This window comes from Nothoprocta perdicaria, unplaced genomic scaffold (genome assembly GCF_003342845.1).
Source record: "Nothoprocta perdicaria isolate Ctin4 unplaced genomic scaffold, notPer1 scaffold_347, whole genome shotgun sequence".
Classification (NCBI taxonomy): domain Eukaryota; kingdom Metazoa; phylum Chordata; class Aves; order Tinamiformes; family Tinamidae; genus Nothoprocta; species Nothoprocta perdicaria.
The window spans coordinates 556,181-581,100 of record NW_020455585.1 but is presented as its reverse complement, the minus strand read 5'-3'; the positions used below and the strand labels follow the sequence as shown (position 1 = coordinate 581,100).

The 24,920-nt window shown below is 38.5% G+C and overlaps 1 protein-coding gene across 2 annotated transcripts in view; it reads right to left on the bottom strand.

Moving 5' to 3' along the window:
* Positions 1-24,920, bottom strand: part of MAP4K3 (mitogen-activated protein kinase kinase kinase kinase 3) — a 66,895-nt gene that overhangs the window by 29,065 nt on the left and 12,910 nt on the right. Inside the window, exons 4-15 of one of the 2 annotated variants that reach the window (XM_026044028.1) lie at positions 23,241-23,305; positions 21,469-21,524; positions 18,664-18,711; positions 16,563-16,605; positions 15,842-15,914; positions 13,484-13,615; positions 13,121-13,183; positions 12,956-13,037; positions 12,751-12,861; positions 9,927-10,002; positions 8,728-8,786; positions 5,721-5,783 (exon numbers count right to left, since the gene is read on the bottom strand). In XM_026044028.1, coding sequence (XP_025899813.1) covers positions 5,721-5,783; positions 8,728-8,786; positions 9,927-10,002; positions 12,751-12,861; positions 12,956-13,037; positions 13,121-13,183; positions 13,484-13,615; positions 15,842-15,914; positions 16,563-16,605; positions 18,664-18,711; positions 21,469-21,524; positions 23,241-23,305 — 871 coding nt within the window. The remainder of the gene's footprint in view (positions 1-5,720; positions 5,784-8,727; positions 8,787-9,926; positions 10,003-12,750; positions 12,862-12,955; positions 13,038-13,120; positions 13,184-13,483; positions 13,616-15,841; positions 15,915-16,562; positions 16,606-18,663; positions 18,712-21,468; positions 21,525-23,240; positions 23,306-24,920) is intronic. The other variant, XM_026044029.1, reaches the window with a different exon arrangement.

Below are 24,920 nucleotides of genomic sequence, written 5' to 3'. Positions count from 1 at the left end.
ACTTCAGGATCTCTCTAAACTCCATCAAATTCATAATACTACTACCCAACCACCCTCACTGGCACACTGAAAATGTTCATTTTAGGCAGGGATGTCTTATGACAGGGAGCCTGAAATGCCTTTTGCACATGGGGATGTTAAAGACATAAATATAGAGGACATGAAGAGTGTGTTTGTAACTCTAACMTATGTTATTCTCACATATATTTTAAGGATAAGTATATATGACGTTCATGTATACTTAACATAGCCTTTCATCCTGAGCAGCGAAATACTGCATTAACAGTACTGGCAGTGAAGTCACCTGCTCTAACAACCATGGTTTGCAGTTATTGCAAAAAAAGTGGCAAAAATCTTAAGACACTACTATTCAAAAGATGATGCATGATTTTAATATTTAATGAATTACAGGGAATACTGAGAAGTTGTCCTGAGGCACCACAGAATTTATATCTGCCAGGAAGATACTACTACAATTACAGAATTTTATTTGCTTTTTCAGCTGGATCATGATGGGAAAAATCAGTGCATAAATACACTCCCGAGCAACTGGCTGCATCCACCACGAGAAGCTAACTTATTGATCACTTGAGTTAGTGAAGCTACATTGCGGCTTTCAAGGTAACGTTATAAAGGTCTCTTAACTTCTTTTGGTGCTGTCTGAATCAAAATCACACCACTGATCCCGGAAAAACTGCCCAGTTACCCAAGCTAAGTGAGCAATAACCCTGGAGTAGATAATGGTGACAGCCCAGAGGTGCGATCTCCCAAAAGGCACCTGTAAATATCAARGGAAAGTCTCACGCTACATTTGTCTGTGCTCCAAGCTGACAAGCCACCCGGTTTTCAGGTGATAATTTTTATACTTTATATAGTTTAATAGAAACCTGAAATATTGTTTTCTAGTCAYGACTAGAGGTTGTTTGCTGGCTCTTTCTACCACATCTCAGTAGCATTTGATTGCTTCAATGATCTCTCGTATTTTCCCAAGGCCCATAAGACACTGTGGGAGTCTCTTTCTCTCAAGAAAAGCTGTTCTGATCTCTCCTCATTTCATTCTCTTCATTACTCCCATCATCTGTTACCTTCCCCGACCAATTCCTTTCTTCTGGTCCTCACCAACAGTTCATATTCTCCTGCTCAACATAAGGCTACAAAGATTTAACTTTACTGTGAATACTTCCTTTCCTTCTACACAATATGGATATATGGAAACACAAGATGTCACTAGAACTCCAAACAAGGAGATGAAACAGACTGTGCAAGTCCACGTGTCAGGATCTAGGACACCTACTAGGCAAGGCTACCAAAAAACACAGTCCTAGACTCCTACAGTGAAACTTGAGATTTTCACCTTAAGTGACAACTGTTTTGCCTACAGATTAAACAGATAATAAAAGCCTTACGTTGGGCAGAGCCAAAACGTCTGTCCATTTTAATTTACACAATGTGCAGTGTATGACTATGTATGCTGTACAGCAATGACAAGAATATTAACATGAGAAAATAAGCAAATCTCCATAAAGCATAGAATTCTTCACCTGTCACCAGCCCTTACAAGACTTACAGGCAGTCTCTTTATAAAAAAGGACATCTGCCAGAGTAACTTACACTTAAATGCTTTAAAACGAAAAAAAAACCCTTTGTATTCATTCAGTTTACTATTGTGCTGCCTGCTAGCATTTACTAGACTACGATTATAATAGGAGATGTATATTTTTCACTTCCTGCACTTAACTTGCTTGTTAGGATCCTTGCAAGCCTTGTAAACATTCCTGCTTTCATCCCCAATGTAGATGTAATTTGTCGCTAGGGAAATTCATTTTTTTTGCATTCTGGAGAGATAAATGCTGACACGAGAGCATCTTTCCAAAGCACAACCTACATTTTTCTTGTACCTCGCAATGCCAAATATATCCAGCAATTACAATCGTATAAACCTTCACGCTGCGTCCTTGATATACAAGCAGAGAAAAGTACTGCCTGCATTTTGAAACACCTCCRGGGAGCTGCTATGTTTTTATCAGAACAACCAGTATAATCAGAGTCAAACAAAAATGCATTTTACAAAACTAAAGTCTTATCAGGTATGGATTCTCCCTGGGAAGAACAGATTAGCATTAGTTATTTAGCGATGCAAATGTCTGCTTAATAAAAGCTGTTACCTCTTTTGAATTCTAAAAGTTTCCCAGCAACAGTATTTATCTCCTTAAGTATTTTCATTTCCTGTAGGTACAGTGTTGATGAGCATTAGCTGACTGAAAGGCTTTCTAGATCAGGCAATACTAAATCAGAGTGACTGCACAGGTATCTTCCAAAGGAGCCCCGAGGTCTGTGATTGACCCTTTTCTCACTGCTACCTATATATATATATATATATATATACACACACACACACTTCATATAAATAAATATATAAATTTATTTTGCGTGTGTATATATAATATTTTATATATTTATATTATATGTATGTTTTACATTAAAGAATATAGAATATAAATTATTTATTAAAGAAAAGATGCAATCCCAAATTACTCTGCAGTCAAGCTCAAGCTGCCAATGACCTCCTCCTGAGCTGCTGGATCTGCACAGAGGTTGCCATAGTCTGTGATCACATTAAAGAAAGGGGTAATACAATAAGAATCATTACTGATTCTTCTAAATCTTTCCAGATATTTTTTATAAGGCAAACTTGCAGAAACGCCATTCGCACCTTTCCAAGAAAACCAGGTGTTTATCTAACTAGTCAACGACCGAAGAAATATGTAATTTCTTCACATTTCGCAAAGCGGCAACAAATTTAGGAATATGACCATGCTGTCAAAAGAAAAATCTCCAAAACTGATTCAGTCTGCAATGCCTTCAGAATTTTAACTTGCAAAATGTCATAATCATTTTCTGCAATGTCTCATGATGAACTGATTGCTATTTTAACTTACATCTACTTAATTTCCTGATTAAGGAATTTACTGCTTAGGGGTTAGTTGTACTGGAAAGCTATTTTTATGTGTTCACAACATTTAAAAAAMCAAATCTGAATGTATACAGTGAAACAGTGATTCACGGTTATTTTCTATAGTTGTTATTCCTCAAACTTCAATCTAGTGATAAACAAGATTATGTGGAATGACATAATTAAGGCTTTAACCCCAGCAGCTGCTGGGGAAGTAATTTGGAGTGTTAAAGACTATAAATCAGCTTTGGATTACTAACATGTATCAAATAAGAATGTACAGAAATATTTTTATCTCAGTAAAACGAATGAATAAGCATTTCCGACCACGTGCCTCCATAGAGAAGGATGCTTATTTGATCAAGAGTCTAAAATGACTTAATATATATGCAGTTCTTGTAACGCCCTTATTTTGTTTTACGAAACAAATTACATGCCTGAAATTTCTTTCGATAGTGGCAGTAATTTAATACATCCTGAATAGGTTTGCCTACTTTATTAATGAGGCCAAGAACATCTTCAATTCATCACCAGAGAGGAATCGTGGGCACTGCTGTCGTGTAGCTGCATTTCCCCTTCTTCCCTGGTTTGTACAATAGTGCAATTCTGTTTACAAACTTTTATGAATGTTTATTTGGCACATAATAACACGGGCCATATTATTTCATGGCAGTATAACGGAGAGGAATACTCCTTGCTGAAGTGCTTGTGTTAAGGCCTCGATACAGCCAGCAGCTCTTGTTATCAGCAACTTCATTTTCTCACTTAAAAAAGTAGGAAAATACCCAAATATAGGGTAGGAATTTTCCCAGTTACAGGAAAATACAGGGAAGGAAGAGAAATAGTAAAATAAATAATAAATAAACAAATGTCTCACATCCCAAAGACCTGAATAAAAACCTGAATAAAGCAAATAAAAAGTTCTCCAGGCAAAGCTCATCATTTATATCAGTTACTCCTCCTCCCTCTAACATTTTTCTACTGGCATTCCAATTTCTCTACCACAAATAATAAATTAGCCTGTAATATCTACTCTGAAACACTGCGCTCTTAAAACCAGCTGTAGTCAAAGCCTTTGTGACAAATGATTAAATCCAAAACATGTTYATGAGCCACAAAACCAGACACGACCAAAGCATTTAAACAGGACCAAAGGTGTCAGTGTATTTGGCAAATACAACAGTGCAGAGTGAGGGGTAACTGGAAGTCTCTTACTGAAAATCATTTTAGGCTGGGAGCTGAAATATGGAATTCGAGCTCTGACCAACTCCTCTGCCCCCACTTCTAAGAAAATAGAACTCACTGCTTCTTCACTGCATGTTAAATAAATTACCCAGGCTAACTGAGTTCAATGCAGGAACATTTATTTTTTCCCCCCTGCTGCAAGAGCAAAACCAACAGGCAACACCCCCACACAACTGCCTACAGYGTTACCATCAGTCTGCAAAACTGCCTACAACCCTACCACCAGCCTGCAATGCAGACCAGGACCTCGTAGGATGCATCCAAGGTGTAATCCAATGTGGCACAGCTGGCCAAGCACACACTGCACCACATTAGCCAAGAGTGCACCCARGAGAACTGGAAGGGGCTGTCCCTCTGCAAGTGGTGCTTCAAAGACCACCCATGGATGCTGTGCCCCAGCTGAGGCTTCCCAGATGGGAGAGACATTGATAAGCTGGGTAGAATCCAGCGGAAGGTCACAAAGATGGTTAGAGGGCTTTCCCTGCAGGATCTTGAGATGATTTCTGAAGATGTATTTAATAAAGTTTAAAAAAAAAGTCTCAGAAAAATCTCGTCCAAACTCTCTGCACACACCGGGTCACCTACAGCATGTGGCACAGGGTGATGGCCAGCRGGTTTTGAATAGGTCAAAAAAGATGCCAAAACACATGGCAACAGCCAGAACAAGAGTACGAGGAATCCTAAGCAGAGAACGGAGTATGGACAGGCTGCCACAATCATGATATTGGCAAGCTCAAGTGACACCAAGCCAAATGATGGAGATGCAAAAAAGCCACACGGAGAAAAACAAAAGAGAAAATTCCCAGACGCAGCTTTCCTTTTCCCTCCCCTCCATGGACTTAAATCATACTGCTCACAAATAAAAGAACATTATTTAAAAAATGCAGCTAATCTAGTAGAATACACTTTTTCCCCCTCATTTTCCATAGTATGTGAAGATGTAAAATATTTAAAAATGTTGCTCTTCTGCTACATGGCACCCAAAGAGCAAAGGGAAAAACAGAAAAAAAACTACAGTAATAATTTACATAGTGTTTTTTTTGTTTGTTTGTTTGTTTGTTTTTGTTTGGCCAAAATTGCCAATAAATTTTTTTAAGAAGTGCAGTAAAAGGAAGTTTGGAAAAGCACAAACAATGCCAAATGCCAGTGAAAACACTTATGACCACAGTTTTTTGAATATTCTGTTACTAATATGAAAATAAAGTCTTCTCTATATTTCCCATCCCTATAATCACACCCCACCTAAAATTCAGGACCAACGCATTATAGAACAGTGAGATAAATGACACTCCTCAATAAAAGTGACTCAAGTGGACATGAATGCATGCTAAATATTTTCAATATTAACACAGTATGAATTCTACCCTACATTACAGAGCTTTACATATAGATGAATCCTTGCACTGAATAGCTCTAACACAGATGAAACACTGGTACAATCACAGGACAAAACATGAGCATTGAAGAAGGAAAATAAAGACAAATCCAACATTGACAAAGAAACGTGTAAGATGAAAAATACCAGGTTAGATCTTGCAGTGTAGTATATTTCTTCTGAATTGTCCAAAAAATCGCTACTGTCAGGCTGTTCATTAGATAGAGATCAAGAAACTTAAGTTATTTACATTGTGACTGAAAGGCAAGTATACATAAAGGGGAATTTTCTTGCTAAGAGGAGAGAAAAAAATAGAATTAGTTGAAACTCAAACCATGTTAAAACAGTTCTGGGGGTGAGGGAAAGTGTTTCAAAACACGACTGAGGGCACTGTCACATCGCCAAGCACTGCCGACAACAAAATAGTGAATTATTGCTCATCARCTGACCTGTGGGAATGGGTGTCATACCACTGCCAATAAAGCCAGTCCTTGTGCACTCGTACCCTTAAGGAATTAGCATTGRGTTTAAGCATGCCTTAGTAAGACAGAAGCAAGAGGGTCAGAAGAATTACTTTAATAAAAAGAGACGTGCATGGGTTTTGGTGGAGCAAGAGACAGGCATTTCTTGCTTCCATTTCCATTTAATAATTTCTCTTTCTCCCAGAGCAAGTAGATTATTATGAACTTAGTCTGTTTTATGCTTAAGCTCTTCACCAAAAGATCTGCTCTCTTAAAAGCATTTCATGTGCCAATTTAAATGTTCCGTACGCTCTCGATCTAATGATAAAATATGTCTTCAATCTGGTCTCTAGATGCAACAATCCCATTTGTAAAATCATAGTTATGTTTCTCTCTTGGCTGAGGGAAGTCGTAAGAATCAATGCAACTCTTCTAATTCAGTGTCTACAGCTAGAAGTATATTACATAAACAGCTAAGGTAGATACAAATATAGGATGTAAGCAGTTACCTTCGCTTATTGGAACTATTTATCTTGCTTGCAGTGGCATTTTTACATATGTCACAGTAATTCTGTGACAAACTGATGCTTGTTTCATAAAAAGGCATTCTTTTCCATTCATGCTTACACTGAAAACAAACTCAAATAATTATACTAGTACTACACAAGAATTCCTGCCAAGATATCAGAAATAAGATATTCATCTTTTAAAGATTAAAAAGTATATGACATGTCTTGAAATAAGGGAAATTTTATCTCAAAAGACCACATGGGGTCTGCATGCTTCCTTCTTACACCAGCAGCTGGGCAGTTTATTTCCCTCTTCAGAAAGACCCAAACACACAGTTATAAATCTTCCTTACAGGCAGTGGGATAAGGCACGTTCTTTGAACAGGCTGAAAAGGTACAAACTCTGGCAGGAATATAGAGTACAAAATAAAACAATAAAGAATCCTTTTCTTAAAAACTGATCTGAATAGTTTGAGTCCTCTTTTACAGCAGCAAGAGCTTTGGTGCCCCTAAAGCACAAAGGTCCTGACAGTTACCAAGGTAAAAGCTCAATCCTTCTCCGAGGGCTACAGGTTTCTCCTGCTCAAGAAGTGCTTTCAAAAGCTGGTTTTAATTCTTGCAGAAAAACTTCTCCTCTCAGCTTAGCAGCACAGATTGAGAGGGTGCAATAAAACTGCCTCTCTGCCCCAGGAGGTTGTCCAGCTTGGTAACTGTTCGTATAGTCAGTGACGGATAAAATAAAAATGAACATCAGGAGAACTCACCAGAAAAGAGTTTTTAAAACTTTAGTTCTCTCTTAAGATATTTTGTAATTACAGTTTTATGCATCAAATGAAATTCTTAAAGAACAAAACTGTGATTTTGAACTATGTGATGCTACCAGTCATTTTCTTCAAAACCCAAACAATGCAGCGGGGAAGCAATGTCATGCTAACTTGAAATCACTCCAAGAATCATTTCTGAGGTAACTGATGAGTTGATCATAGGAACACTCACGTTTTTCAACGAACACATTATATCAAGACCCTGAACAATGCTATCGAGCAGTTAAGTCAAGGGCTATATAGCATATCTGGAATCACTGAGCAAGTCCTTCATGTGATTAGGTAAGCTGTTTTTGAGTCTTGAACAGGGACCAGAAACTGCAGACTACCTGTCCTGCCACTTGCTGAGGAAGAGGGACGTTTCAAACAACCTCATCCACCCAGGGCTACGTGACAGGCTACCAAAGGACAGGTTACTGGACAGGAGACCTTGCTATTCTACAGAGCCCCCCAAGGAAACCAATGTCAGAAATACCATGCACATGGGGTCTGTAGACTATACAAGAGGAAGTCCAATCCTAGGTAGGCACCTCTCCCTCAGTGAATCTGAGGTGCAGAGCTGGTTTCCCTCATACCTGGAAACAGGCCATTTTTTTCACCTTCACACCTGCCTTATTTAAATGGAACTGGAAAGCCTGGAGGAAGGGAGCAAAGGAGTGTCTTTCATCGGGAATGAGAAGGAACTGCCCAAGTGCACGAACGTGAAAGGAACAAATGTCACCAAAGTTACCACATCGTAAATGTGGAGCACAGACACCTTTTCCCCCCACTGCCCGAGTTCTCATTCCTCTTGCACTGACAGACGGTGGTGGGAGAGGGAGAAACAATAAACAGTGGGAATGCACCTTGTCTCACTCAGTACTACTGACTCAGGTGTGATTTAAAGACTCCAAGAGAGGCTACACAAAATTTGTGTGAGAAAGTAATGATCCCACAAACATCCATTTCTTAAGGGCATCATAACTCTTCCCAGGCATTGAATTTTGTGATTATTTCTGATATCAATCACTGTCAATGAGAGAATGAGGGAGCGCAAAGCCTGTGTAAAAAGCAGTAATTCTATAAGTAACTAAAGGGAATGACATTCCTGGCAATGAAGTATAAAGGATAGAGGAAACCCACAAGACAGAGTTGTTGCTTACCACAGATGTCACACCTGACAGAACCCCAAAATAAGGGATCTTGCTGCATACAGTCTAAATGGCAAGATTTAGGACCAGTACATTATCACTTTCTAAAGAAACTGCTAATAAATTTAGTGGGGCTAAGGAAGTATGCCACGTATTTTGTGTTTCCCCTCGTCCATGAGTGCTTGCAGGAATTAAAATGCAAAGCAKAGCCCATGCTACTTGCTACTCACAAATTCATGATGTGGCTCTGTCTCCTTTCGCAAGGGTGGATCAAATTTTACTTGACCAACTAGAGAGGAAGAAAGAAAGAAAAAGAAGGGTTTAAGTTGAATTGAGATGAGAAAGAATTTGTCTCAAAGGTTAATAAAAAGAGATAATTCATTCAAACAATCTTATCCTCGCTGATGAAAACTTATGATATGTGCACAGCTTGGGACCACTAGAGGGTAATGGGCACAGAAATTGCTTATCGTTTATCACAGAGACAGCACTGTCATCATTTGCTCCAACTTCTCTTTAGGTGGTCCAGGAAGAGAATTTAGGGAACAGGACAGGAAGCACTCTCTTTAATGGGGCAATGCAGCTGTAGTTTATAGAAAAATAAACGCACTGTGTGAATTCACTTTGAGATCTGTTTTTCTGGGAGATGGAGACTCACTAGCACTAATGAATTCCAAAAGAAATTTGGGGAGTGGTGATCACATCTCGTAGAAGAGCTCTTTGGCAAATGGTCTTAAGACTTCTCTTATTTTTAGATAAGAAAAAGGCTTTGTGTATTACCCGAGTTTAATTCAAGCAAAGGAATAACTGCATTTTAGGGGATGGAATCTGGTTTTAACAGCCAGCAATCAACTTCCTCCTTTTTCAATTTCAGTGTCTTGTTTCAACTTGAGAGTAAAAATGACGAAAAGATATTAAATTAATGAAGGATGAGAAAGCTTCCCCTCTCCAACTAGAAATGGTACAGGCTTTCATTTCAACTCTACATGAAAGGTGTTTTTTCTCTAACCAAACAATCCAAGATTTAATTGCAAGACTTTTCATCTTCAAATACCTAGAAAAGGTGCACTTAATAAGCAGCACTGTAACAGTATGCTGTTCAGCAAAATCTGGCATCACACTGAGCACCTGAGCGAAGCTGCCCTSATCAGCTCTCAAAAGAGCTCAGGTAATATCCTTCTTACTTAAGATGAAACAATGCTGAGATTTGTTGGAGTACAGACATAAAGGTCTGTATTCAAGTATTTTACATTAATATTTATTCTGCAAAGTCATCTGGAGCCTCTCTCTGTAAATGAAACTGCATGTTTTGATCTTGCTGCATATCTACAAAATATTTCTATATATGCCACATACACAGCAGTCCCAGTGGAAGCTATAGGTGAACATCAGTAACTAAACTGAGAAAAATTAATATATACATGCTTACAGTTTATTTCAGAGCGTGTTTTCTCTTCTCTCACATTTCTGCTTGTTGAATGAATTCGATGAGGCACTAGAAGAGGCTAGAATAGAAATACACAAAAAAGCTGTAATTCCAAAGTATTCAAATTCCAAAGTACTTCAAACAGAGCATCCCTGCCCTGTATTATGCACCTGTCTTTAGCATGTTTCTTCAGCACAGTATCAAAAAAGAAAAATCAACCAAAATTATTTGGAGACCTTTAATGTCTTCAAATACAACGTAAGGGATTTTAAACTCTGGATTTGAGGAGATAAAGTCAGTGGTGGTCAGCAACGGACTTTACTCCTATAACATCTTCTTTTTGTACTTTCTAACTTAAGGGTATTGATAATTTCCCAAATAAGCAGCAACACTAACTGAAAACACTCATTTTAATTTGTTTAGATAGAAGTATCCTAACCTTCCCATCTTCTAGTCTGATTTTTCTCCCCAAACACTCATTGATTAGCTTCTCTAAACAGAGGACAAGCTCAAAAGTTGAACACAGAACAGAGTATTCCTGGTCTCCTTATGCTGTGTGGCAAGAATGTCACCTTCACTACTACAAATTCACCCTGATATTTATGTTCCACTTCAGCTTTTTCCTGGCACTCCGTGTACGTCTGTACTAAACAGTCACAAACTTTTAAAGACTTGGCTTTATTTTCTCGGCCAGTTTTAGGCTTTCTCTCCTCCTTACACATCAGCTACTGCAGGTTCTCTTGGAAACAACACACAGTTTCTCAACAGTAGGACAAGACTAACTGCATGCTGTACAATCAGGCCCCCACATTAGCAAGAGAAACCTTGACAGTTCTTTCTCAATATGTCCTCTGTCAGGAGTCTTCCAAAACCCAAAGTTGATGGTTTCTGATGTTGGCCCAAGTAATCTACGAGGAACCCAGAGAACCTCATGTTTAAACGTGCAAGGTGTAAGTTTGCTCCATCTCTCTGCTGAACAYGTGGCAGCAATGCAATAGCACTACAGGTAATGGTGACTGAAAACCCACTGAAGAGCTCAGTGCCTTGTGATGAATAATGATGGAGAAACAACAACAAACCTGAACTCCTTTTGCAAAGAACAAAAGGACATGTGAGACAGCTTGTTTTTCCTTCGGTAGTGTCAGCCAGCCCAGCTCCTTTATAAATGATGAAAACAAGCATCTTCTCTGATCATCTTGCAAGTTTGCTTTCTTTTCCTATTATTTTCTCCCCAGACAAGGCATAGCTCTCTCCTGATATTATATTTCATTATGGGATTAACTGGCAAGTAATATACTGAACAACATAAGAGCCTTCTATAGGTTGTTTATTTAAAAACAGAGCTCTTTCATGTAACTTCTGCCATTATTATACGGCTCTATTTTTAATAGCTACAAGTAACCATCAGCAAAATGAAGTGATACTATATGGGAAGGGTAGTGAGGTTTTTCACCTGAATAACTCAAAATGAAGATGACTGGGATACCTGCCAAAGATGCATGCAAGTGACACAGGATTATATCAATAATTCAGCATAGCTTCCAGGAAAGCAGGGAAGAGCCACAGAGCAGGTTATTCTGATCTGAACAGCTCAGTGGTAGAAAACACACCCAAAATAGATATATTTCCTTCTTAGAAGGCCCATGAAAACATTAGCATATCTGTGGAACCAGAAAACCTCATAACTCTGTTGTCACTGAACTAAGGGGCACCCAATCCTTGGAACTTAACTATGAGTATATCTGAGCTGCCCCTGTCAGCAGCAAGAAATCAGATCACTTCCCTCTTAACACTGATATGGAAGAATAATATAATAAGGACTTCTCTGTGTATTTAATATCATCGATGAGTTTTTACAGAAAAAAAGGGCTCTTTTCCACTTGCAGTTGTTCTAAGCATATTGACTGTTCAATTTTTATGCCTTCCTCTCTCTCCCTTCCATGCCTGAAACATTAAAAATGCTAACATTGCACTCTACAACAGAAAAAAAAAATGACTTTTTCTTTTCCTCTATATTTATGCCAACTTGCAAGGAAGACAGAAAAAGACTCCGTGCATGTCCACTGTCTTTGCTGTTCTAGAAGGTAGATGATCATTTAACTTGTTATATCTCAAAATTAATACCTCAAAGTAGTTGCTCCTTGTGAGACTACTTGTATTTGAAGGCATTCTGATACTAGTTTTTCCCATTAAAGAAAAATAAAGTACGTAAACATGCAATTAATCAATGGAAAGTATGAACATCTGGGAAGGCTTCAGTAACAAAGTGTGAAAGAAGGCAGCGAGAAAGCATTTACCTTCTCTCAACTGTGAAACTCTTAAATCTTGCAAAGTTTCTTGTTTTTATATAAGCCCACTATTTTTTTTCACCTGCTATTAAAGCAGAAATATTGTCTTTGACAGAATAAGAAGTGAAATTAAGTCTCCTAAACTATTCTAAGACAAAAATATAATTGGCAAGAAACACAGAGCAAAACATTTGACAAAACACACCTAAGGGATCCTCCTCTTCCTCTCCTCACATAAAATTTTTGTAGACAGTAGACTGTGAGTCAAGGATTCATTGTATGTAAGAGTAAAATGCTTTTTATTAATGCTTTCCTTGCAGATTAATGGAAAGTCCAAGAAGAAACAGAAGGCAGGAGGCATGGTAGAAATCAGGACTGGAGAAGCCGTGTTGTAGATGCAACATGGACTAACTCTTGTAAAATGACAATAAGTGAAACTTGTGAATGTAACGAGATGGATGAATGAAATGTATCTGATAATTTTGTTTTGTTGACTAATGAAATCCTAGTCCGATTTTACGATTAAAACGGATTCCTACCTCAGGATCATCGTCATCAAAATCATGGTAAGTGGAATGATCAGGATTGTTCATTTTATCCAAGAGTTCAATAGCGAGACTTCGATTTAAGGGCTGGGTAACAAAAGGATGCTGAAAGAAGAAAAAAACAATATTGAAACTCTTGGTCATTTTCTAGCTTATTTTAATTTCACAACGTTTTAAAAAGGCATATACAAATTTATACCTGTAGTAATTTTTCAGCTGTAGGCCGTTTTTTAGGGTTTTTTGTAAGTGCCATTTTCACAAAATGATGGAAACTATTGGACCTGCAAAATGAAATGGTAAACATTAGAATTTCATGTCCAGTGAAATACATGATCATTATCAACTGAAGCAGAGAACTGCTTACCATTTCATTTTGTCCTTTAACTTAGGAGGCTGGAAGTTGCTTTTCGTCATTAGAAAGAGTGCCCTGAAAAAACAGTGTATCCGTGGTTTGCATAGCAATGACAAATATAAGTCAGGTCATTAAACTCTCTAACATTCTCTAAGATTCCCTCAGAATGTACGAAGTCTGTCGATTTAAGAGAAACTACCAGGAGAGTTTACATACTTAACTAGAAAGAGCTGAAATTTTGCATACATTCAGAACACTTCTGAATCTCAATACCCTTGCAGCAGACCCAAATAATGCAAGCACACGTAGCCAGCTCCTCCAAACAGATTAGTTATGAACATTTATTGCCAAAAGAAGCTTTAGTCATTTACTAACCTCATGGGATGCAAGTCAAACATAGGAGGCTGAAGTTCAGCAAGTTCTATAGCAGTTATTCCAACTGCCCAAAGATCACACAGTTGGTTATATCCACCTTTCCTTTCTACTGCAGCAACTTCTGGTGCCATCCTAAAGAACAAGACAGTTTTCTTTTAGGTACACTTCYTTCTACAAACCAAATATTTTGTTCACTGTGCATTCCTCTATAGCACTGTATTTATAAGTTTAATAGTATCATTTATAATAAGCTTAACAGTATCATTTAGGTGAGATATATATATATATGCAAAGGTATATACTATGTTAATCTTAAGCTTTCAAATTTAACAAAATTCAGAAAGTATAAGGTTTTTTTCCTTCACTCTGCCCCTTTCTTTCCAAAGGATTAACATTGTGGCTCTCCTTCATTTCATGAGAGCAATAAGGAAAAAAATTCCCAAGATAAAACCTCCTTCTCTGGGGCAAACATGACATTTTCCTCAAATATCTTACAGTAACTAGGGGCAGTTCAAAAAACAGCCTCTTGGTAGAAAGTGGATGAAACCAATCAGCTTTGAACTTTCTTACAAGAGCAAAAGAAACTAAGATATAATTATTCAACTAGAGTAAAACGTAAATAAAATTATGCACCTCATCCCAGAGAGCGATGAACTGACTTTGAAGAGAGCCTTCAAAAGGGGAATTTAGTCAGCAACAACTTTTTGGTCTCCAGGAAGCATGAGACCTGAGGAGTTTTTGTCAACTCTAAACAGAGTGCTCCGCATCTTTACCATCTATCTCAAAGCAATGTTAAAAGGCCTCATTTAAGTTTACAAAACAGATCCAGCATCTAAGGTGGAAAAATTTTACTTAGATAAAGGATCTGCATAAAGGAGTATCTAAATAAAATGATTCAGTAAAATGAAAGCAGTGTTCAGCTCTGTATTGCTGAACTTTGGGACATACCATGAGTCCTCATTTACTGCGTCATACTACTAGAGATGGTTCAATTTTTAAATGCTACAGTTTTTTTAAACAAATTTTAATATTTTTCTTCTTCCTTTCAGCATTTCAGGGACTTTAAAAGGATGCCAATGAAGGAGGAACAAGGAGTTATGGAGGAAGAGAGGAAACAAAGGATAATTTTAAAACGAAACGGAAGAGAAGTGAAAAGATAAATAATAGATTCCTGGAACTAAAGATACTACAGAGGTTTAAACTCCTTTATTTCTCTGCCATGCAACCACCATACGCTGATGTGTTTGGACACCTCTAAGAGCCAACTAAAACCTTCACACTGCTTCTTTTGGTCACTCCATTTTCTCCTATGCAGTTTTGCTTCCTGGCTTCTCCTCCCAGATCTCTAAGTGTAGCAAAGGAGAAGTGGTGATTTGCATCATACTTAACTTCCAAAACGCTTCAGAGTTACTATTTAAGGTTCAGGCATGTCATGGAAGAAGCCTGGCGCAATTTGGAAGTCAGACCACGACAAAGGTCGGGACTGTGGTCAGCCAGAACATCTTAACTGGGAAGCAGCCACAGACAACTTACAAGAGTGTGACTGAAAGGCATTTGGGTTACTCCAAAAGGGAAAYGTATCCATGCCTTAGTGTGATTTACACTGCAGAGGAATGCTAAAAATGCTGTGCTTGAGTACATTTCAAGTCTAAATATTTGGATTACTTTTCCTTTACATTGGGTTTTTCTTGTATGTGCTATACTTTCGTACAGAAAGCTCTGAATGCTTTGCAAGGAAAAATATGCAGCAGAAAAATGCTATTTCTGCTTTTATTTGCTTTGAGGCAAAAGGGAACAACCAGTTTTGCTACAGACAGAGTATATAAAAATCTGTAATATAAACAGCATAAATGATGCAGGTTAGTTTACTCAGGGGAAGATTAAGATGCAACAGATAGCACAGAAAGGTAAATTTTATTTCCATCAGTCTAAACAAGGCCAAAAAAGAAAAAATCCAAAACAAACAAGCAAGAATGAAAATGGGGTAAAGAAGACATTTCAKATGGGGCAAAAGCAGCTGTGGAAATAAAACTGATACCTCATTACGAGCTGAAGAGTTGCAAAAGAGCCAATACCTGGGGTGGGGGGAATGTGAAGGTGAGACTTGACATGCAAAACCATAGGTAATTTGAAATGGACTGAATTGACTCAAGTCAAAGCAGCAAAGAAATCTGATTTTTCAGTGCATTGTAGCATCTTGTCTGATGTTCAGTTAGTTCAGGATTTAGCACAACTAACTCAAATAGGATGGCTAGAAAGTCCGTCAGTCTTCAGTGATTCCTCTACCCGGTTATGTAATGTGTTTTCAACAGTGTTACATATTTTACTACTGTATTAATAACCAAATAAAGTAATTACCAATATGGCGTTCCAATGAAAGATTTCCTTTTGGCAATTGTAGCTGTTATCTGTGCAGACACTCCAAAATCAGCTTAAAAAAAAAAAAAAAAAAGTAAAATAAGATAGTTCATAATTGAAGTCATGATTTAGGGTAATTCACTGTTTATGAATGCTACAGTTTGGTTTCTCCACTCAAAATTTTTTTTTTTTTTGGGGGGTGGGGGGAATACACCGGAAATATTTAAGAAAAAATAAACAGTAAAAGCAAATAATGAAAAATTGTTGACCCTTAAATTAAGGATCAGCTCCGCTTGATCACTCGCCAAATACGTAACTACCCACAAACATGTCAATACAAGAAAGAAAACGTCTAGAATAGAAATCCTTCCATGTGCTCTCTTAATATGAAAAAAAATATCAATTAATAGTCTTGAAGCAGTCCCTTCAGAGACTGCTTTAAACTATATTACATAGCTGGGTCCTCTAGATGGTACATTTTATTAAAAATAATAAAATCCTTCAATTTTATATCATTTGGTCTTAGGAAAAAAACTGTTCTAAAGCTATATGGCAATTACTCCTAAATTATTAAACACTGACGAGTTAGATATTATCAGCAAGAGTTCCCCAGTGACGCTCAGTAAGCCCTTAAACAAACCACTGTACGAGATTAAAACCAGAAAGCATGTTTAGAGTACACACAAATTTAACAGTTTTATTAACAGCTTTAACAACTCACCTAATTTTACATGTCCATTGTCCGTTAAAAGAATGTTTGCTCCCTTAAAAACAATCAAAAAATGAAACTTCAATTAAAATATGCCCTTTTTTTTAAAATATCTGAAAAACTTGAAGGGAAATCTATGATAGCCTAGGAGGCAAAGACGATCAAGGACTGCGTGTTCAAGAAATCTGTAGCATTACAAAGGAAATACTTATGAAATCAGCAACTTCTATTATATAATGGAACTGGTATATASAGGGCTTCTCATGAAGTTTACGTTTAGCCCTGTGGCGCTACAGAGTTCCTGTTCCAGAGTTCCACTACAACACACCAAATCCTCTCAAAAAGCCAAATATGATGATTTACCTATACCGATAAAYTCCTACTTTCTCTTTTGTTCTCTTACACTGCTTGAAAGGAACCAGGAACTATAAAAGGTCAGAGGGGAAGACGCTTAATTTTCTCTTCCGTCTGTAGGAACTGGTTTTCTCTCGTTTGAGAGCCACGATAATTACAGTCCTAAGGACAAGCCTTGATATTCAAGTGTTCAGCAAAACTATTTCCGCCCTTCTGCAATAGAAACCCTGTTATTAAAAGCTTTTTGTTTGCTTGCTTTTTTGTGACTAATGTATCATTTACTTCAGATTTCTAGCAAAAATTAACCCCAAACAACAGTTAGTATCATAAAGTTACCACATAAAAGGACAGGGAACCAACCTGATCTGAAGAAGGAAACCAGCTACAGGTAGACAACAACAAGAAGAGAAGTTGACTAAACAAAGTTAAACACAGAGCTAGGAATGTGAGTACTGCCCCTAACCCAGTAAGGAAGGGGGCAAAGAATCGTTTCCAAAGAACCCGGCCTTTTCCAGAGTATGGGTTGGATGAGGGAGAGGGAAGTTGGGCCTGCTGTAATACTCGAGCAATGCAGCCAACCCTGGCAAGGATTGCACAAGCAGAGTTAATGAGCCTAATAAACGGAGCTTGGCAAACACCACCACAGCCCAGTTAACATGTTCTCAACCTTGTTTGCCCTTCAAGGCTAGCAGGATAAATATTCTAAACCCACAACACTTTGCTAATTAAGGAAGCAGATACAATTTGGCCGTGGGGAGATCTGCAGGTCATATTATTTTTCCATGCTTGTGAGATCAGTATCTTTTCAATTCAACTGAAAGCATCCTAGGCATTTTAATGAGGCCAGGTCAGTTCAGAAACAGATACCAATGCATTGCATCCTTTTAAGCAGCATCCAGCGTTCTATAACTTATGATAAAAGTAACTTTCATGAGTGTTCAGAACCCAAATATGCTTCTGCAATCAGGAAGAGCTGCTTGGAGGACCACAAAACCAGGCTTTATTAAGACATCTGCAGTTGAAGCATTCCTAACTTTGCAAAAAAMACACCACAAAGGGGTATCATAATTTACTGTCAGCATTCCAGGAGGAATCCTGTCAGGTTTAACCTGAAGTCTGAGCAAGGAAGAGTTTGGAAAGGTGAAGAGCATGCAATAAAACCCTCTGGGCACAAAAGGTGAATGGAAGGGACCACAGGGAAGAAACAGCTGAGCAAATCAGCTTTGCTAAGGCCTTGTTCAGCTGATGTGTTAAATAAGCCCGTGCCTGTAAAGGTAGCCTCTCTAGTGTTAGCCTGGAATGGAGGGGATAGAAGGAGTCTCCAGACTCTAAGAACCCCACAGAAATAGAGGCATTGTCCTGCAAACTGCTCAAAGGAAAGGAAAGAAGCTGAAGCAACAACTGTTTCCTAGTAGGTTCAGAGACAGGTATGTCAAGCTCTTGAAAAGGCCGAAGCTTTTTCCTCTTCATCAGGGAACAAACACATCCAGATGACATCTGTATGGCAAGCTGAACAGCTGTTCTCAGAGCACCAGCTGATGTCTAGATCTCACAGCAATAGTTTAAATACGTGCTCTCTTTGGCTCCCATTTTTACCACAAACCAAATTTAAAGATTCTTTTTGTTCTCTTGGGCAGAAAAAAATCTTAATTTTAATAAGTAGAAGAAACCAAGCTATTTAAAAATATCTCCCAGATAGCTCCAATAATGGAGAACATTTGAATTTTAGAAATAAAAATTCCCATCAGTTTTGACTTACCTTAATGTCTCTGTGCATTTTTCCTTTACTGTGAAGATAATATAGTCCCTGCAAGAAATGTTTAGGTAATAATTTAGTCTACTATTTTTTAATGTATATATATTTCTTACTAAATTAACTGGCAGAATTGAGATCCAATTCAGTCAGCTGTGACAGACACCGTGCTTGAAGTACATTTTTACTTGGCAGTGTAAGTTAAGCACATTTACAAACAAAATGTTCTAGGAGCATAACACCCAAATGTGCATCAAAGGAAGTAACAGCAGTCACCTGCAGTAGGAAAACTCAACTTGAGAATGTGTTTCTTCTGGACATACTAAGTGTCGTGTTTTTAGACCATGTTAATGACTTTTAAATTGCCTATCACCCTACTATTCAACAATCTGATCACCAGAAACCTAGTGCAGGGATGCTCTTCCRTACCATTGCAGGTTTTAATTAACTCTGCAACCATATCAGCAAACACACAGAAGTTCAACTTTAACTTGTGAATCTCTCCAGGAAGTACTAGATTGACCTTCTGCGTGGTCTTGATGATGGTACCAAAGAATTTGGTGATCTRGTGCCTCAGCCCAAGTCAGAGGCTTTAAAGTCGTTGGATGAACACAAGGAGACTGAATCCTCACGTGATAATCCCAGAGCATTCTGGCATGCCAAGTATATCTCTAAAATACTCTTCCACAGGGTAAGCTGCAGGTAAATATCTCTGCCCCTCCGGGGTCACAAACTTCCATAATGACTATGATTCACTAGGGAGGAAAAAGCCACAACGGATTTTTTGCCAGCTTGTGCAAGACGTCACAGAATTGATTCCCAAAAGAAATTAGGATTGTTACCAGTTATCAGCATTTTCATGGATATTCTGAAATAGACTGACAGGGGAAAAAAAAGCGGGGGAGATGCTTACTTACATTTGGTACTTCAAATTTTCAAGTCAATAGCAACAGATAGACAACAATACTACTGATGATATATTTTAGGAATATCTTTTCTTTGTCAGCTCATGAAAACCTGAACAGGATATAGTTCAAGCCCTAACCTAATCAGTTAGGAAGTTTAACTCCTTAGAAGAACTACAAAAGTTAAGAGGAAAACTAAAGAGGCCAAGAGGAAAAACAAACAACCCAACCTTGCTCGCTGATAGTTGAGTCCTTCAGAGAGGTGACAAAAGATACCTAAACCTACCTAAACCTACAGTTCTGAGATCCTCAAGATCCAGGTGTGCAGGCAGGCAACCCCAGAAAAGAACTCATTTTGATTTGCTCCTGGTACGGAAGTGTATTTAATCGCAGCATCTAACAGACCATAGCCACAAATGCCATTAGCTGGTAAAGTGGAAATGGCTGCTACTCATACTTAAGTTTCAGGTGTCATTGGCATAAAAACCTTCAAAAACCTGCTCAGTTCTACCACTGTCTTTAAGGAATTTGTGCCACCATTTTCAGAACTGGATGCCCAAAGGCAAATACTTGAAGTCCCTATGTAAAGGGCTTTCTCAAAATCAGTCTCACTAATTCCAACCAGACAGCAAGCGTTTTTTAAAATCAGATCAACTAATGGGCTTCCAAAAATGAATGTCAAGAGCTAACTTTAGGTATTCAAGTGAAATTCTGGACTCACAGAAAYAGAGGACAAATGGACAAACTTAGACTGACAGAAGGATTATATTCTCATTTTTTTTGATCAAGAAAAGTGACCAAGAAAAGATTATAGATTATAAGATATAGCAAGGCATCAAAATGCTGAATTATAAACTTTAACAAGTTACACAGTTACAGACAACTTTACAACATACAAAAATGGGTACTAGCAGAACACTTAAAATGCACATACAAAATAGCCAATTTCTTTCCCATAAGAAATTTAAACAAATTGACCATGAATTTTCCCCAAAAATATTTAGTGATATCACAAACTCCAATTTAGACATTAAACACTTTGCAGAGTTTGGAGAAACGGGGTTAAAGGTTTGAAAACTGAAAATATCCCTCCCAGATGTGAAGTCAAGCAACAATCCACTGCAAGCACGGAGAAAAAAAAAAAAAAAGGAAGGAAGGAAAAAAAATATAGAGGGAGGAGGAAAGAAGGAGTGTCCTGTGCGTCAGGAGGCAGCAACCTCTGGCATTGCTGGCTCAAAGACAACAGAGAAAGGYTGTACAGAGATATCCTGAGCGCGTGTTTGTAGAAGGCAGCAGCTCGGCACTGCCAGCGGTCAAGAGACTCAGCGGAAGGTGAGGAACGTGCTCTTGCCTGACAGCCAGATAAGCTGCATCACACGCAGCTTGTTTGCAAGTGTTAGGAGGAAGCTTAACCCCCTTTGGGAAAGGCAGACAAATCTGGCAGACCTGTGATGGAGATTGCCTTAATGTGGATATCTCAAATACAYAGGCATTTTTTCTTCTTAATGGTACAGGCCAACGGTCAGATATACAAAACCAAATCTTTTTATTTCCCCTTCAAATGTGCAGTAACAGACATTTATTGCAAACAAAGAGGCGCTGCTTTTTCCCTCTTTTTAAAGAGGAGGGGGAAAAAGCAATAAAAAAGGATAGCAGCTTTCACGTAAATGATCTGGGATAACTTGAAGTTATGCAGATTATACAAACTAGTTGTAGGCTATAATAAACAGCTTCCTACGATAAAACAGAAAAAAAAAAAATCAGAGGAAAATGGTAAGTCATTTAGGTACTGCACTTGCATGGTATTATACAGATATGTTCAACTTTTATTTTTTATCTTTTACAACTTTGTATGATTTGTCTAAAGTTGTTTTTAATGTAACACAAAAGCCTTTAAACATACTACCTGTAGTGTTTCTCTGCTAACGTAAGCAATCTGCTGTTCTGAAAGTGGTCCAGTCACTGAAAGAGAAGGGAAAAAAAAATCAATCAATAAAACAAACAAAAACACAGTTATTTCTCTCTCAAAATTCAGTAAGATTCTTTTCCTTTCAAGCCTGTGCCTCAGCTACTTCTCATCACACTGAAGCGAGCAGACTCAGACGGAGGAAAGCAMCATACACCTTCCAAACTTTCCCTTCAAACATCCTAGGAACTTCTCAAGGTAAGGAAGAGCATTCCTCTCCCACAGATTTCCATCTCATTCAAGCCTCTTAGAGGATTTCACTGTGAAGAAAAGCATAAACCAAACAGCRAAACACAAACAAGGACTGGCCTGTGACCTGTTCTCAGTCACAGGACTTTAATCCCGAAATTAAAAGATTTTAAGAACAGGAAGCGCTGTCCTTGTTGCAAGCTGCTCATGTTTTGGAGAGAAAACAAAGGAAACAAGTGTTGGCTGGGCTCTCTCAAAGGAAACCGGAGGAGYAGGGAGGTACAAATTAAAAAGAATTAAGCATCTAACTGCTTAGCTGCTTCAAAATTATAACTATGTAAGAAAGGAGAATCACACATTATGTATCTTTAAAATAGATCCATGWCATCTGTGCTTTTCTGAAAGAAAAGTTATAAACCAGCATGAAGTTAAGCACAGTAGCACCCAGAGTTTAGATTTCTAGGCCTGTGTGTTTATTTTGAGCAATTTAAATCTTCACCAAGTAACATTTATGTTTATCATACTTAACTGTTGATTTAATTCCAATCAGAATAAGGAACTTTGGAAATGAACTGAGATCAGGAAAGAGCCTTTTGCTCCAGCTGGTAGCAGGGAGGCCTAAAATCAGTTGCAACAGGAAGCCATTCCTGCCTGACATTTGTCCAAGCACTTACGGGACATGAGCTCACTTCCTTCTCCACAGGTGTGCCACATAAAACCTATTGGACCCGATGCTCTGAGCACCCCTGTTAGAGACATGAGGGGTCGACAAGGCTAAACTGAAATGACAGAGCCATTAGAAGGGTCTGAATTTGTAAACCGGGGCCTCGTTTTCATGGCATCGGGGATAAACATGGGAATGTTTATACAAGCTGTTTATATACGAGATAAGGACATGAAGTTGCAAAAGGAGAAAATGTTTGCAATGTCGAGTTTGGACCATTTCCTGCCTGAAAAATATCACCTTGGAACCACTACTTTTTTACAGCTTTTTCTTTTTCCTAGACATACCCTTCTTGCCAGGGCATTATAACCCCTTAAAAGCGATTCTGCTTTTCAAGCAAACATATAGGTCACCTTTGCTTTTCACCTGCCTTGCATCTAGCACAAGAAGAAGTCCCTCCTGGCACTACGGCAATACAAATCCACGTAAAGGCAGTGTGTACAAAGCACAAGAACACACTTGTAATCAATCTATTTATTTAAGTATCTGTAGACAGTGGTAATAGTTACATTAAAACAAAGGTCGAAAGCTCAGAGACAAAATGGCTATGAAGTAAAACCGCCCAAGTTCTCTATTTTCACAAAATAGCATCGTCTAATTTCACACAGTATTTGAAAAGCAGTGGTCTGTATATGAAGTGCTGAAAGAAGGAAAAAAAAAAGCTCAAGTTGACCTTCAATAGACCATTATGTTCTCTAAGTTTACGATTCATCTTCTTTCATTCCAAAAGACTGTAATCATCTCCATTTCTGAAAGTGAGCTTAATTTAGCTTCTTAGGGAAGTGTGGTTTTGACATACCATGATAAATATCCTGTAGAGAGCCACCTCCACAAAACTCCATGCAAATCCAGAGCTTGTCTCGTCTATAAAGGGAATAAACCAGTCATTAGCTGTCACACTTGGAAACAGCAACTATGAAAGAAGTCGTAGGACTCCAACAWCATGCAGCACAATGTAACAAGCTCCGTCTCAGGAAAAATACAAATATACAAATCATAACCCTGAACATGATTTAATCTTTATGTGATGATGCACTGCCAAAATGAGTAATTTGGGGATATTGGTTACTTAGTGTTTATAGGAGAAATATGAACAGTAGTACTAAAGTATGTGCATAATATATATTGTAAAGACTGATACCACTATGAAACACGTTTCTACTGATAGCAGAGAGAACACAGATACTGGGTTTTTATTTTTTCCTTATTTTCACTTATCCCCCTTTTCTTTTAGGGCAGAGAAGGTATAAATATAAATATATATAAAATACAGTCCCCTCTGAAAAACAAAACACAAAAAGCCCTAGCAATACCTCTCAATCTAATTCCTTCTTTCCACAGCAAATGGAGTGAAGCTCTAACGCTCTCGCCAAAGTCAGGCCCAGCGCGGCCCATGCTGTGGACAAATGTCAGCTGTGATTACAACCTTTCCCTCAAAAACATTCACGGATATTTTCAGTAGGAAAATGCTCCCTCTCTCCAGTGGCACTGATTCAGCCTGACTCATTGTGCTCTCAGGAAAAGGTGATCTCCTGTTAAGAATAAAAAGGCGGAAGGCCTCAAAGAAATGGTAGAGCACAAAAGGCACAATTACGGTGCCTTTCCACTCAGTAGTTCTCATGAGAAGGACACACTGAGCAAGTGTGGCTGCAGAGGGGCGTTTTGGACAGCAGTCCGAGATGTGCCTAGTCAGTCCTGGCAGCCAAATGAACAGGAGAAAGAACAACAGCATACGTGGGACCAAGGACAACCAAGGAGAAGGCTGATGATTCCTCCAAGGCTCCTGGTTTTGAGTTACCTACACTCAGGTTTTGTTATAAGAGCTGAGAAATTGCCTTCCATTCACGTGCCGCTTGAACCCTCAGCGCTTTGAAGCAGCTGGAGATCTGTTTCCCGACAGGAACGAGGTGCCCTGTCGGGTGCCTTTGCAGAGCACGTGGCAAGCAGAGCTTACAAACCAGAGCCAGGATCAACAGAGCCTGCAACTTAACACCTCCGTTAGCAGCAACGCTCAAACTGGACTCTTGGGAAAATCCATACAYAAACAGGAGAGGAGCACAAGGAACAACATGCAAAGCAGTGCTAAGCATAGGGCCAGGAGATTTTTCTTATCGTTCCTAGCAGATGCTGGCCAAAAAAGGGGTTAGGCAATGAGAAGTCTCTCAAACACAACCATTCAGTTGTCCAGACAAGGGAGAGCATTATAGCCTTTGCCACAGAGAGGGCATCAAGCCAGAACAAGAGAGAGCTGCAGCCTTAGCGTATGTGCCAGAATTAGGCTCTAACAGAGAGCTTGATCTTGAGACCCCGAGACCGGGGGCAAGTGAGTTTTTAAAAGGATAAGCATCAAAATGTAGGTGCACCATCATTTCAATCCCTAAATTTTTACGGAAATAGAACTCAATGACAATTTTTGTTCACAACTTCTTTTCACACTAAGTCTTTAAAATAATCAGAAATAACTTTTGGCTAGTGGGAA